The sequence below is a fragment of the Manacus candei genome, unplaced genomic scaffold, assembly GCF_025592945.1.
Source record: "Manacus candei isolate 608988 ecotype Guabito, Panama unplaced genomic scaffold, ASM2559294v1 h1tg000051l, whole genome shotgun sequence".
In the NCBI taxonomy this organism is placed as follows: Eukaryota; Metazoa; Chordata; class Aves; order Passeriformes; family Pipridae; genus Manacus; species Manacus candei.
Window position 1 is genome coordinate 3,556,006 of NW_026138099.1, and position 14,850 is coordinate 3,570,855.

Sequence of the window (14,850 nt, forward strand, 5' to 3'; positions counted from 1 at the left end):
TTTCTTAAGACAATGTTAAGCCATCAAAACTGTAAAACTATATGTCTGTCTTCATCCCTTTGAAGTATGAGTAATGTTGTATCAAACAGTCAACCTAAGGAACAGAAAGAATATTAATGTGAGATTTGGGGTTTATGATGTAAAAAAAAGGAACACAGCTAAAATTATCAGTCAGGGAAAGAAAAACTAGGGGAAGGAAGGACAGGTCAGGGAAATGACCAATGACTGGGGGAAGGTGGGGTTACAGGCATCTTTCTGCTTGAGGCTCCAGCCTTCTTCCAAATTCTGATTCTCCTTGGGGAGAGCTTCTGAAACATAGCAGGCCTGTTTGCCTGGAGCCTTTACTTGAAAGAAGCACATGTGAGCTCTGTTCCAAATGTTCTTTTTTCCCCCTCATTTAAAGAAATGATGGAATCCCTGGAGATAAGTGGCTTAATCTGGTTTTCACTCAGTGTAGAATAAAACCCTCTCAGCCCTTGTGTAGACATCATAGAAGAGAAAGCTGAAAAAATGGGAAATGTTGCATAAATTCAGAAAATTAAATTTTACATATTTCTCAGTGACTTGCACAGAATAAGCCTGAGTCAGAAGACATCATATAAGCGTAAATAAGGAAACAAACTAATATAGAAAGAGCAAGATGCAATAGGAGGGGCATGTGGAACAAAGTGTTTCATAGTGGAAAATAACTGTAGGAGAGAAATGACAGAATAGGAGATGAACTGTGCCAAGGAGGATAAACAGAGACCAGAAATGCAATGTAAAAAACAAAAAGGGAAGGGAAGGTTTTGGAAGGGAAGGTTTGGGAAGGGAAGGTTTTGGAAGGTTTGGGAAGGGAAGGTTTGGGAAGGGAAGGGAAGGTTTGGGAAGGGAAGGGAAGGTTTGGGAAGGGAAGGTTTGGGAAGGGAAGGTTTGGGAAGGGAAGGGAAGGTTTGGGAAGGTTTGGGAAGGTTTGGGAAGGGAAGGGAAGGTTTGGGAAGGTTTGGGAAGGGAAGGTTTGGGAAGGTTTGGGAAGGTTTGGGAAGGTTTGGGAAGGTTTGGGAAGGTTTGGGAAGGGAAGGGTAGGGAAGGGAAGGGTAGGGAAGGGAAGGGAAGGGAAGGGAAGGGAAGGGAAGGGAAGGGAAGGGAAGGGAAGGGAAGGGAAGGGAAGGGAAGGGAAGGGAAGGGAAGGGAAGGGAAGGGAAGGGAAGGGAAGGGAAGGGAAGGGAAGGGAAGGGAAGGGAAGGGAAGGGAAGGGAAGGGAACAAACATACAAACCTCTCAAAACTAATTGCCTCAGAAGAGAATTCCTGTGCTACTTAGTGGGTCAATAGCAGTACTCGGTGGAGAAGCTGCCATCTCTTGAAGGTGTCTCAGTGGTAAATGATGGTATAGATGTATACAGCAATAAAAGACCTCAAGTTATCCATTGACTCGCTTCCTACTGCGTTACCAGTGGACGATGAAAGAAAACCAGTATGGTGAAAGCAATTGAATTTAACATTGCGCAGATTTGGGGATAAAGCAGCAAAATTAGACCTTGCTGGTCCACTAAAGCTGGTCCGATACTCTTTAACTAGAAGAGTTGGCTTTGGTGGAATTCCATCACTGATATGGTCATGTTTACTAAACACACAAGTCCCAAAACCTGGTCCACCCATGAAGTTACGCTATCCAGATGATCATTGTACTCCCAGAAGGAAAGATTCATAGATCCTGGCTACTGCTATTTTCTCTGGAAACAATTTTCTTTGGAAAAATTTCCTTTCAAATAATATTTTGTTCAGTTTTCAGCAATTGGGTATTTGGAATCTCTATTCTGTCTGTCAGGCTGTGACTCACAGTACCTGTAAGAAGTGTCTCTTCATTTGCAGCTTCCATTGGAGCTTTCTGCTTTCCTTACGCATCTCACAGCTGTTGTGGGTTAACCCCCATAGGCAGCTGAGTCCTGCCACATTCTTTCACTCGCTCACTTCCCACAGCTGGATTTGGAAGGGTAAAAATGAGAAAACTTGTGGGTTGAGATAAGGACAGTTTAATAGGTAAATCAAAAGCCACACATCCAAGCAAAGTAAAACAAGGAATTCATACACCCTTCCCTATAGGCAGGGAGGTGTTCAGCCATCCCCAGGAAAGGAGAGCTCTATCATGCCTAACAGTGACTTGGGAAGACAAAAACTGTGAACAAAAACATTACACCCCCTTCCTCCTTCTTCTCGCCAGCTTTATATGCTGATCATGATGCCATATAGTCTGGGATATCCCTGTGGTCAGCTGGATTCAGCTGTCCTGGCTGTGTCCCCTCCCGTGTCTTGTGCACTCACAGCCCACTCTCTGGTGGGGTGGGGTGAGAAGCAGAAGGTTCCTTGACTATGTGTAAGTGCTGCTTAGCAATAACTAAAAAACTCATTACTGTGAGGGTGGTGAGACATTGCAACAGGTTGACCAAAGAAGCTGTTGATGCCCCATCCCTGGGAGTGTTAAGGGCAGGTTGGATGGAGCTCTGAGCAACCTGGTCTAGTGGATGGTGTCCCTGTCCTTGACAGAGGGATTGGAACTAGATGATCTTACAGGTCCCTTCCAACCCAGGCCATTCTATGATTCTATGATTTGTGTGCTATCAACATTGTTTTGGTCACAAATCAAAAACAGCACCATACAAGCTACTATGAGAAAAATTAACTTGTATCCCAGCCAAAACCAGTACACCAGATCAAACTCAGGCTGCTGTTAATAAGCATAATTTAGCCTGCTAAACCTGAATTTAGGCGCCTGTTCTGCCATACACAGAGCAGTGATCAGGTAGACACTGATCTAAATGCTATTGGTGTTGTGACATTTTCAGTTAATGGGAGGATTGTCAGGCAGGTTCAGTACCTGCTGTGGAGTGTTTTCGAATGTGAAGTGAGAAAAAAAGCATGAGACTAGTGTAATGAACCCACACAATGTTGTCACCAGTTTTGTTAACTCATTTGCCAGGTCTAACAAGTCCTGTGGAGAAAAAAAAAAAGCACTCCATTGTGCCAAACCAGATAGGGACAAAGCAGGGCAAAGTCCCCTCAGAATCACCTTCTTGTCGCTGTCTAGACACCCTTCTCATTTTCCACTGTGATTTCAACTGCTGCACTTTTCTGCAAAGCTGGTGCTCCATTCCCCTCTTTTGCATGCAGAAACAGCACAGGAAAGAGAGCAGAATGAGGGCAGGAGTGGGGGTTTTTTTGTGAATGCTGAACAGAATCCAGAAGAGACACTTTTTTATCCGTAATTGCTTACTCTTGATTTCTTTTTCCCTCTGGCTTGTTTAGCTTGATAAGTTGTTTGTTTACTAAGACTACTCCATACTGGGTGTTTTTACTTCCTAGCACTTTTTCTATTTATAAGCTTCCTAACTTTATGCCAACTTCAAATGAATAATTACTGTTGATAAAACGCTTAGTCTTTTCAGATTTCTAATTCAAACATCACTATTTTGTTAAGTGCCTTCTCTTGAAATAGGAATGTGGTGCAGTGGGAATCTCAAGGAGAGCACAAGGTTTCTTAGGATCTTTAGTGGCCTGAAGCTCCTGGACTAGCTCACTGTGAAACAGACAGTGGTGACAACTCAGCTAGGTGTACAGACATGATATGCCATGACATGTTGCATCTGGCACATGTATATCTATATCTATATATCTATATATATATATACGCATCTGTACAGATGAATAAACATATGACCACAACCAGAGTTGAAAAAGATTATGTTGCATTCAAGCTTTAAAATCTGCAGCTCTTGCTCTGCCTTGATGCTGTGCTGGATATTAAGTTAGGTATTCCAGGAATACAAATATTTTTATGACCAACATGATAAATCTATAAATCTCTTTAGGTACACTGCAAAAATGCAGTGGTTTTAGTTCTAACTTTATTTCAGTGATAATTCACCATCTGAAAACACAACATCTAACTGCTACTTGCTGCTTTGTTTTTTCCTTATTTATTTTTAGTGTGAATTGTGGGCAGATTTTGTAAATGAATAGGGAAACAATATTTGGAGGGGCTACCTATTTTAGTTACTTTGCACTTCCATGCATCCTGATCTGAAGTCCATGAAGTGCCCAATTGGTTCCAGCACCTCCCACCTTCCCACAGGAGGAGAAGCATGGAGGCCACCAAGCTGCTGCAAGTGCTCACAGCCTGCCTCCATGATTTCTGGGATTTCTCTTCCTGTCATGGCGGCCGTAAGGAACCTACCCCATATACTGGCAACTGGTTCAATGAAGTTGTTGTCATGCCACTAATCCATGTGACATGCATGGCAGAGCAAATGTGTGACAGCCCTTCAGAGTTACTGGTGAGGGGAAATGAGAGAATATTCCTTGATATTTTCCTCAGGCTCTTCTGGCCTTCCATGTGCCCATACAATCCTGAACTATACTAGGTGGCCTCCTAATCCAGAAGGTGAGCTGCAGCCTGTGACCCAAGGCAGGAACATGTTATCCTTATTGTTCCTATCCCTTCAGAATTCTTTTATACCATGTATTTTAGCTAAATGTCTTTCTAAAATCAGGTATATTGTACTTAATATTGTGGAGGATCCAAAGTGTATATGAGGGATGTTCTCTGCATGCACAGGGATTAAGAATATTTAAATAGGTAAAGTAAAATATAATGATTAATAGCTTCACTACTACATATATTCTTTCACTTTCATTATATCCTATTGATAGAGGGGCAATAAAACCTCAAAGATTTGTTGGAGGATTTTTTTTTTTTTTCACTTTGGGGACCTCAATAAATAAACCAAGTTTTGAGGTTACTGTATGGAAGAGTTGAGTCCTAAATAATAGGAAGAACTGGTGTTGGTTTTGGAGCTGGCCCACTTATCTGGTAGACAAGTCTCCCCATGTATGGTTGGTAAGGTTTATGATCAAATGGAGTAGTTCTTAGTCCAGTAGATTAAAACTGCTCAGCTGAAGGCAGATAGAGATGTGCAAGTGTGTGAGAGAGAAAGTCTTGATTAATATTGTGTTGCTTTCACCTAAGACTTTGTTTGGGTGCCTGGTGATTTTGTCTTCATTAAAGAAACGCAAATAAGGAAGTCAACACAAGTAGCCCTGACAACAGCTGTTAGAGAAGAAAGAGGAGAACAGAGGAAACAAGTCTAATAACTTCATAAAAAAGGAGGTGAACCAGAAAACATTTTTAGTGGATTTAGAAAAGGAAACCCGAGATTATTTAAACATCCTTCCTAAATTCAGTATTGATATAAATAAGTTTAAAATTCTGTGAGTCTCCATTTTTTTTTTTTACGTTTATTAAGCTATATCCAAAACGTTGAACAGAATTTGATTGCACCTCCTTTTGAACATGTAGAAGTTACACAGTTACACTGGAGTAACTACGTAACTTCTACAACATGGAAATTACATAGGTGCCTGTTCAGTGCCTCTGCTTGGGAAACACAAGTGGAACTACTGGTCATGAACTGCTGCAGTCATTAGCAGACAGATTCATTTCTGTCAGCTGTCCAAAGATCACTCAAGAATTAGAAACTGGGTGCATGTGGTTAGTCAAAAATACAGATTAGTAATTTGGTGATGCAGGTTGAAAAGCTGAGATTTTCCAGAGTATACTGATGAGAAAAATGAAAACTTGACCATGCCTATCTGCTGATAGCTTCTTCCCATATAGTCAGATCACAGTTTAAAGTTAAATACATTTATAAAGACATAGTTTTTTTTTTCTGTTCTTGAAAGAATCGGCCTTTAAGACCGTGCAGTGGCTCAGACACAGAAGCCTCACTTACTCTGCTCACAGCTTGCAGGCAGCAAATGCCTTCCTTTCACCCCTGGTTCACATAAGCCAGGCTTGGGCTATTTCTGCTTCCCAAGTAGCCTGCGGGGAGGCTGTTGCTCAGAGCAACATCACCTCTTTACCAGTTGCCAGATCCACTCCTACTTCTGGCTATACAAAGTCTGGCTGCTGCTGCCTCACTGCACACCCCTCCCTGAGCTTTCCTCTAGTCCTCTCTTCCCCTCTGTTCTCACATTTCTGAGAGTGTATGTAATAGGTTGTAACTATTTGCATAGGTAAAATACCAGTGTAGGGCCAGTACACTTACACACCTACATTTGCTGGCTATTCTGTTAACAATGGAACAGTCTACCATAACTGTAGTGAAATCTAGGAAAGACTAGTTTCTAGTTTTCTCCTTAAGGAGCACTGTAGTAATAGGTTATTGCAATGCTCCTTAAGGAGAAAACTGCTACCAGATAGAACTAGTTCTGGACTGGCCTGGATGATACAGGAATAGTCTGCTCCATAATGAAAGTATTAATGCAAGACTTAATTATGAGGCTTTCTTACACAACTTCATTTAAAATGTTATCTAGTATATATCAGCTCTTGTATTTAGCTCAGGAAATAGTTTTAATAAAACTAACCAAGCTCCTCCAGGTTTGCAGTTTGCTGAACAGCATTTCTCTCTGGGACAAGCAGGTGGGAAAATACATCAAGTAACAAATCTGTGGTAGCTACTGACAACACTGCTGAATTCATATTAATTTGGCTCAATTTCTACAACTATATAAATCCCACAGGAAAAGTCTGGTTGCAAATTTCACCACACTTCACCATTGAGACCTTTTTCAGTTTCAGAACTCTCAACATTTCAATACTGGCTACATAGTTTTCCAATTATTCTGTGTATTACCTTCACTTTTATTTCCTTACCTTTTCTATTAAATGTCCTTTCATAGTTTATTTTTTTACTTCTGGGAAGAGAAAGGTTTGGGGAAATAGATCGCCAAACCCATTGGCATGACTCAGTCTGTGAATATCTTGTATTAGGTGTATTATTCTTATAAATTAGGTGTATTATTCTTAAAAGATCTTTGTGTGTTAAGTAGGTCTGTAGCTATTCCAGTGCTATAGCAAGTGGAATAGTACAGCTTAAGCCAAGACCTTACAAATACAAAAAAATCTTACAAGACCATGCAAACTAGAAAGCCTGTCCCTTTGCCTCAGTCTCAGACCTTCAGAAGTATGGTATCATCCTCCTCTTTTCCTTAAGGTAACATTTGAGAATGTAGGAGGGAAGGTTCAGGTAGAAAGTAAAGCCAAGGAATGGAAGGATGTAATAAAAAACCTTGTAATCCTTGTAATAGCTTTCTTAGCAATATGCTCATTCACATCCTTTACTACATTTATAAGCAGCAGTACTGGCTACCTGCCTTTGGTACTTGCCAGCACAACACCATGATCAAGTCCTGAGCACTCATTGTTTACATCTAGGAGCAAAGATGACTTAAGTAACACAACTCTGTGCTTAGCACCAGATTAAATGGATAAACAAAAATAATGTATTTGAAATTGCCTTCTAATCTGAATACTTATTTTGGTATTTTTTAAGAAGAGATTGCTTAACTGGAACGGTGAACTCAGACTCCTTTAGCTAAAAGGTGAATCATTTTGTTATTTTTATGGGTTTTTTTCAAGTCCTACTGCAATCCCCTAACAATTCACTCATTATTTTTATTAACAATCCTCCATTTCAAAGACCAGGAGGAGCTGGTCTACTAACAATTATTATTTTTAGTAGACCAAAGTGTTTTATTAGCATTTCTACTGCGGGTAGGTGGGGAGTACCCTGATAAGTATTACAAGTTAATATGTGGATACTCATCTTGACAAAAACTTTCCAGAATGAGTCAATGCAGCTGAACACAACCAGCTAACCTCTCTCATTTCCTCAAATGTGAACACTTACACTGGTGAGCAGAAGCTCTCTGTATGAATGCTAGGATGAAGTGTTGCTTCATGTGACACATTGATTACATTTGTGGTTCTGCTTCTTTCTTTTTTGTGACTTGGATCAAATAATGAGTGAAATTTAATTTGTGAACACACTGGTCATGAATTTAATTTCAATAGTGTTGAAATGGTCAGCTAACACCTTTTGAAGGTTAAATGTATCTGCATGGATTTCAGTGTAAAAGTTTCAGAAGGCTATATCTGTGCTTTTGTTCTTTGCTATAATCAGAGGGTAAGATCAGCAGGGTCAACATAGAATTAAAAAATCCAAGCTCAGGTTTCTTTGCATTCCTAGATGATTTTTTTGGTAAGTACTAATCAGTGTAAGAGCAGCCACACAGGTTTTTAAGAACCAGCAATATTTTAAAAGGTAAGTGCACTGACTTGGAGGCTGTGGCAGGAGAGTGAGCCCACTGATGGCTGCTGCTCAGGAGCATAAAGGCAACCTCAGCTGGCTTACTTATCTCAGTACCTGCCCCCAGACATTCTCGGTATACATACATTTCCACACATGCGAACTAGTTTTCTTTTCGGAGACTTCCTGTCTTCTGTTTGCTGTTCTGTTTATCAAATGTGGAAAGTAGTTCTTCAAATTGGCAGATATAATTACTTTCCAAATTCTTTTTCACTGTGCTCACACCAAATCAATATACAATATTAATCACAGCTTAGCTAAAGCTTTTACTTCAGAACAGGAGTAACTGCTACTGAATGAGAGAGTTCAGGTCTGCTGAGAGTGCCTGATATTAATTTGGCTATGTATCAGTTTCACCCACTGCAGTCTCAAGCTGAGAATAAAAGCCTCTTTCACTCAGATGGTCTTATTTATTAATCTCTTGAAAGTTTCCACAGGTATGTGCTCATAACTTTTCAACAGAACAGTTATTTTTCTCCAGTTTAACTACTGTTCACATTCCTTTAGACAGAAGGAAAATGTGTGTCATTGTAGTCAGGCCTGTATAATTATTTTGCTTTGAATCCTCATTTCCAGATTGAAGTGAACAGAAGTGACTTTAGGATCACATCATAGTCAGTTGAGACACCCTTTACATCAGTAAATTCCCTTTGGATGGATACAGAAGTGATCTGTCTGGTTTAGAGTCTTAAAATTGGGAGAGCCGAGGTTTTTACAAATGTTAGACATATTTATAAGGAAAGATGTAGAAGCTGATCTATTCCATGAAAACAGACAAGAAACAATAACAGGAATCCACTGCTCAATGTGATAAACATTTCCTGAAGCTAACCTGGTCTAATTCAGGCAGTGGAGTGGTTGTTTTGCATCCTGAGGGGATGGGACATGGAGAACTTGTATTCCACCACAACCAGAGTAGAAAGTTGGTTAAATGGTATTTCCTGCATCCAAACAGTAGTGCCTCTCAGTTTGCCTCTCCTGTTTCCTTGAAGGGTTCACAATCACAGCATGTGGCAAATGTTTGTGATGCTGTGCCCAGAACAGCCCAGCATGACACGGTGCTGGATATAAGTACAGCTGGATGGGGTGCCAAAATGGTTAAAAAGGATACAATTGCTAACCATCTTCACTTTGACTAATCCCTTACAGGGAAAATAATACATAATAAAACCATATTTTTCCTCTGGGCAGTAACAGTTCATTGAGAATTGAGCTGACAAAATAATGGGCAGCCTAGGGCTTAGACCTAAAAGTAAAATAAAGTACCCAGGAAAGCATCTGCAGAGACATAGTTCCAATTTTTAGGAAATCTATGAAAGAAAGGTTCAAATCTAGATACAGAAAATCTCAGCTACCCCAGTGTGTCAGCAAGTGACTAAGACAACTGGCTGGTCCATGACACATCCCTGTCCTTGAAGGGCACATTGATTGTCTCTTGTTTACTATAGTTGTGACAGAAATAGTTGCCATTTGCTATAAACAAGTATATTTGAAACCAGTATTTTAATATTTTATGTTGTGTGCAATTAATTTCACACTTAGCTTCAGTTTTATTCCTTTCTGGGCACCCCTGCTGCTGCTCCGATCCTCAGCTCTGCTGTTGCTGGCATCACCAATGCCACTGCCCTCAGCTGGGTTTGCTGTTCCTGCAGAGGATGGAGCGGGAAGAGACGTGGCAATAGTAGCAGCAGTGGCAGCAGAAGGGCTGGGATGAGCCTCAGAGCAGGCAGATCTGTGCCCTGCAGCTTTCTGGACAGCTGGAGAGGGCTGGATAATCAGGGGTCATTTCACAGAATCACAGAATCGTTTAGGTTGGAAAAGACTTCCAAGATCATTGAGTCCAACCTTTCACCAGTCACCACCGATTTAGTGGTTTTGTGGCTGAAGTGCTACTGTTGAGTGACCATTTGGGATGTTTTGTTTTGTTTTGTTTTGTTTTTCCTTTTTTATACAGAAAAAGAGCTAGCTTGTAATCAGGACAATAAAGTAACAGAGTGGTTTGAAATTTAACACCTGGCTAAATCCAAATATCCAGTTGTTTTTTTTGCAGTCAGTATGTTTAGCAGCATTTAGAAACACTGAAGTCAGTGAAGTCACTAAGGAGTAAAATGACCTATTACAGATGGCTAGCACTGAGATTGAGTTTATCATTAAAGCAAATTCATTGCCACAAGAATATATATCTGAGTAATTTAAAACAGAAAAAAAATATCCCAGAAAGGGTGCTCTGTAAGAAATTAAATCAATAAAATATTAAAGAATGTATACACATTTCCTTAGGATTTCCCCACTGCTCTCAAAAAGTTAAATGTAAATTGGCCAATAAAAGTAAAGAGCTACTACAGCCCTTTTAAAGCCAGGGAAGTTAAAGCACATAGTGACCCTTAAGGTACTGGTAGAACATCTGTGGAACTGGAATTTCCTGATGACTCTTGGTTTGTAAATTACCAAACAGGTTTTGTTTCTTTTTTCAAAACCTGATCTGTCATAACAATTAGTCTAAACTTTTAAGGATTTTTTTTTAATGTAAATGAATTATTGGCTTTCCTTTTTGACCTCTGCTCTCCTGTGAGTCTTAAACAAACATGCTTTATGATGTGCAGCCTGAACTAGTAACCAAATGTCCAGCCAAGAAAAACAATTGTACCTCAGCTTTCATTTATGAGTTTAAAGGCAGAATAGGTCCTTTTCTGCATATAGGTAAACCAGCACTGTAATTGTACATCAGGATTTGCTGGTAGTTTCCATTTACAACGAAACCACCAATAGAATAAAAATAGCATGAGATTGATTTCAATAGAGACAGATCTGGGCTAAGTCTTGTAAAGTGCTATATGAAAGTTAGATGCCTCAAGGAAAAATTGATGGGAAGTGAGCTCATGATATAAATATCATGATATTTCATGATATAAAGATCTTCTTGACCACTGCATTATTAAGACCTTTTTTTTTACTATAAAGAACTTGTCCTTATCTACTGATGATGAAATTCCAGATGCAAAGTCATGGAAAAATTAAAAACAAGAATTATTTGTCTCATATTTGGTTTAGTTAACAAACATTAACATATCATAGAATCATAGAATGGTTTGTGTTGGAAGGGACCTTAAAGATCATCCAGTCCCAATCCCCCTGCAGTGGACTAGTAGACACCTTCCCCTAGGCCACGTTGCTCAAAGCCCAATCCAGTCTGGCCTTGAACACCTCCAGGGACCAAAACTAGCACAGTAATTCTCTCAGTCTAGGCATGGAACAAACCCTGAGAATACAGCTGGAGCTAGTCAAGGTATTGGTCTCATTCCCTGTAGGATACATCTGCAGGTGTCTCAAGGATGAAGGACCACCGCCTCCCTAAGATCTTGCTTTATGGTGAACTTGCCACCGGCTGCCGCAAGAGAGGAGCCCTGAAGAGAAGATACAAGGACTGCCTGAAACAACATCTCAGCCTTGGCCATATTGATCAACAGAACTGGTCTACTCTGGCCTCCAATCGGGAGGTCTGGAGACACACCATCTCTAACGCTGCTGATGCCTTTGAGAAAGCACGCAGGATCACTCTTGAGGAGAAGAGACAACGCAGAAAGAATCATGTCTTGCAGAATATTCCACCTAAGGAGTCTTTCTGCTGTGCCTTTTGCAAATGGACGTGTCTATCTCGTATTGGCCTTTTTAGCCACCAGCGTGCTTGTAACAATTGTGGGTAGAGCCCTTCTCAAATCTTCGTTCATGAACCCTAGCCATAATGACATCTGCAGGTATCTTTCTTTACCCTGGATTTATAAACAAGATTGGGATTACCTAATATACCTGTACAGGAGACGAGGTGAATCCTTATTCTGTTCAGCCTGTTCCTGGCAGTGCTAGAGTCAGTGTTGAGCCTAGAAGGTCTTTGAACAAGTCATCAGTCAACATAACAAATTACAGGTGGGTAATATACATGAAACAAATTATAGGCACCAAACTTCCCAAAGGTATTGCAACTGCTGACAGGACTTCCCATCATTTATTACCAGATGGAGAAAGAAAGGGAGCTGAAAATACGTGCATGTTCAACTCTGAAAAATGAAATGAAGCCATGTAGTGTTCTCTAAGGCTGTTAGTATGTCCTCGCAAAGACAAACAGGAAGATGCAAAGCTAAAGACTGGTTGAGGCAAGTAGAGTTAAAATTACCTGTAGAATAGCAACTAGAAGACCAGGCTGGCATTAAGTCCTCTTGTGCACCACACTACAGCCAAGTACTGTGACTTTTGGAGCCAAAAATGCATATCAGGTGGCCTCACCAGTCCTGATGAGGTGACGGGTGAGATGGTGTCTGAGACCAATTTGTTCCAGACAGCTTGTTCCTGTGTTCAGAACAAGGCTAATAAACAGAGGACTGAAGAAATGTGAAAGGTAAATGTGTTTCAAGTAGATGACACATACTGATTCAAAGTAAACTAGGGGAAAAGGACTTGACATGCTAGTGGGTTTGGGATTGTGTTTCTTCAGAGGACTGTCAGTTTAACCTTGAATTAGATCCACTGAATGATGCACACAGGTAAAGTAGGATTCAGTCCCTTTGTTGTTGGATGAGCCTTAAACTGCAATCTGTTTCTTTCCACAACCTGGTCTCAAAAATAAAACCTGCTACTCAGTTGCTACCCAAAACTACCTGATCTTGAGCTGCTTAGTACCTATCTAGATGTTGCTTGAACCAGGATCCAGATACAGATGAGACAAGTAAATCCTTAGGCATGGGGCTGAAGGAGATTTTCTTTTGCATTGGCACAACTGGACCTTGTTAGTATGCAAGCTTGAATGTCTGCTCTGTGAGCAGGATATTCACCTACAAATATCCTTCTTAGGCTTTGAGCATTCAGACTCATATGTCCTCTTCCATGGAAAGTGTCCTCATCACTGGGAGAAGGTTAGGCACAGGGCTGCTCTTCTGTTAGTCTTGTATGTTGAATCAGGCATTGCATGTGAAATAAAAAGCAGTGCAAGGGGCATGAGGAAAAGTTTTCTCTTCTTCCTGTTATTTTGTTCTTTCCAGAGTTTCTTAACAAATAGCGTGACCGTCTCTGGCATTTGAAAAATTATGTATTGTGCAGTGCAATAGAACCTCTCTTTATTGCAAAGACATTGTGCCTGTTTTTTAACTTTTTTTGTGTTTGCACAGGTATGCGTCTAACTAAACACAAACATAAATTGCTGTACTTCTCTTCCATTTCTCTATTAGGAAGACGGTAATGCTATTTAATGGTCTAAATAAAATTTTTTCATCTAGAAATGCATGGGGTTTTTTTAATTAACTGCATAAAGGTCTACATGAATGAAGGCATAAAACTGTATTCATTGTTTCAAGTATGTGGTGAGAATAATGTACTATTAGATTTTTAAATGCCTTATTTTTAATTTTTATAAGTGGCTGACATTACGAAAATTGCATGTCTACATGTGATGCTACATGATCCTGGAAGGACTGGAAAAAAGATAAAATGGAAGAATTTGAGAATATTTCACTGGTGAAAGAATAGTGAGATGGGGCCAGCTGGTTACTGTTAGCTAAAAGGCTTCTGTTTGAAGATTTTCTGGTACTGTTAGACACACCTCAGTTGGCTCTGTTGAAGTGAGTCAGTTAACAGCTTCTTTAAAAAAATATTCCGTGGGTTTTAATGTTTCCTTAGTTGTGGTGACAGAACTAAGAACAGATACTGTGCAATCCTTGTGGCAATGATACTGTTAAACATGAGCAGCCTAGCTGAGGAAAGATAACAGAAATTGAAATACGTATATTATGTGTTTGGTGGTTTAGCTTGCCAGCAGTAGATGGCTGTAACACATCTCTACCGTTAACCTTTTCCATTTCTGGTGAATAAAAACTATTTTAAAACTTACACTAATTCTTACGGTACCTAGAATTCTCTGATTTTTAAATCTGACAAGGTATGTGCCTTTTTTGGAGTGGAGATGGGGGAAATTGATCTTTACTATCACATCAAGCGTAACACAGCATCAGTGTAGAAGAAATGCGAAGCACCTTGTCCCCCAACCTGGTGCCCTCCTGCCTCAGTCAAGGTGCAGGACGCACAAGCTCTCTCCTGTTTATTTTCACCTCTGGCTGCCCCCTGGACCAAGGCCAACCCAGTGCTTGAGTGGCCACTGCCAAACACGTGCAGCCCCAGAAGACCATCATGCTGGGGACCAGTCCCCTCACCTAGGGCTACCTGAAACTAAATCTGCAGAGCTAGCAGTAGCAGGAGGGCTGGAGCAGTGTTGCCTATGTCCATGACTCTCCGTCAGACCTGCTTGCTATGGCTGCATTTTCTGATCTGTATGCAATAGAAAGAAATATTGAGACGCAGACCTCTTGCACTGATTCAGGTCTTTGCTGATGCTGGGTTTGCACTCTTGTAATTCATTAACATTGGACCAATATCTCAAAATCACCTGTATGCTGAGGATACAGAGGAAAAGGTGGTTTTCTTGCAGTATAAGCACATAATGTAGTTTGATCTCCATTTAGTGCATATGAATTATCTGGAATATATTTTAATACTAGTTGTAATGACTGTACTTCTCATGACAAAATGTCTGGATTACAGTATCTCATAAATCACCATAGTAAGCAGGGTGTGTGTTCCCAAAGGAAGAAAAGCTGTCTTAGCTGTCTGGTAGTAAT

General features: G+C 40.3%; 2 protein-coding genes across 2 annotated transcripts in view; one reads left to right on the top strand and one right to left on the bottom strand.

The window, feature by feature from the left end:
* Positions 1 to 14,800, top strand: part of PRUNE2 (prune homolog 2 with BCH domain) — a 170,896-nt gene extending 156,096 nt beyond the window's left edge. Inside the window, exon 17 of the mRNA XM_051801317.1 lies at positions 11,497 to 14,800. Within this exon, the coding sequence (XP_051657277.1) occupies positions 11,497 to 11,524 (28 nt within the window). The 3' untranslated portion in view covers positions 11,525 to 14,800. The remainder of the gene's footprint in view (positions 1 to 11,496) is intronic.
* The window catches only part of GCNT1 (glucosaminyl (N-acetyl) transferase 1), a 66,794-nt gene that overhangs the window by 24,725 nt on the left and 27,219 nt on the right, over positions 1 to 14,850 (bottom strand). The gene's annotated exons all lie outside the window — the stretch shown is intronic.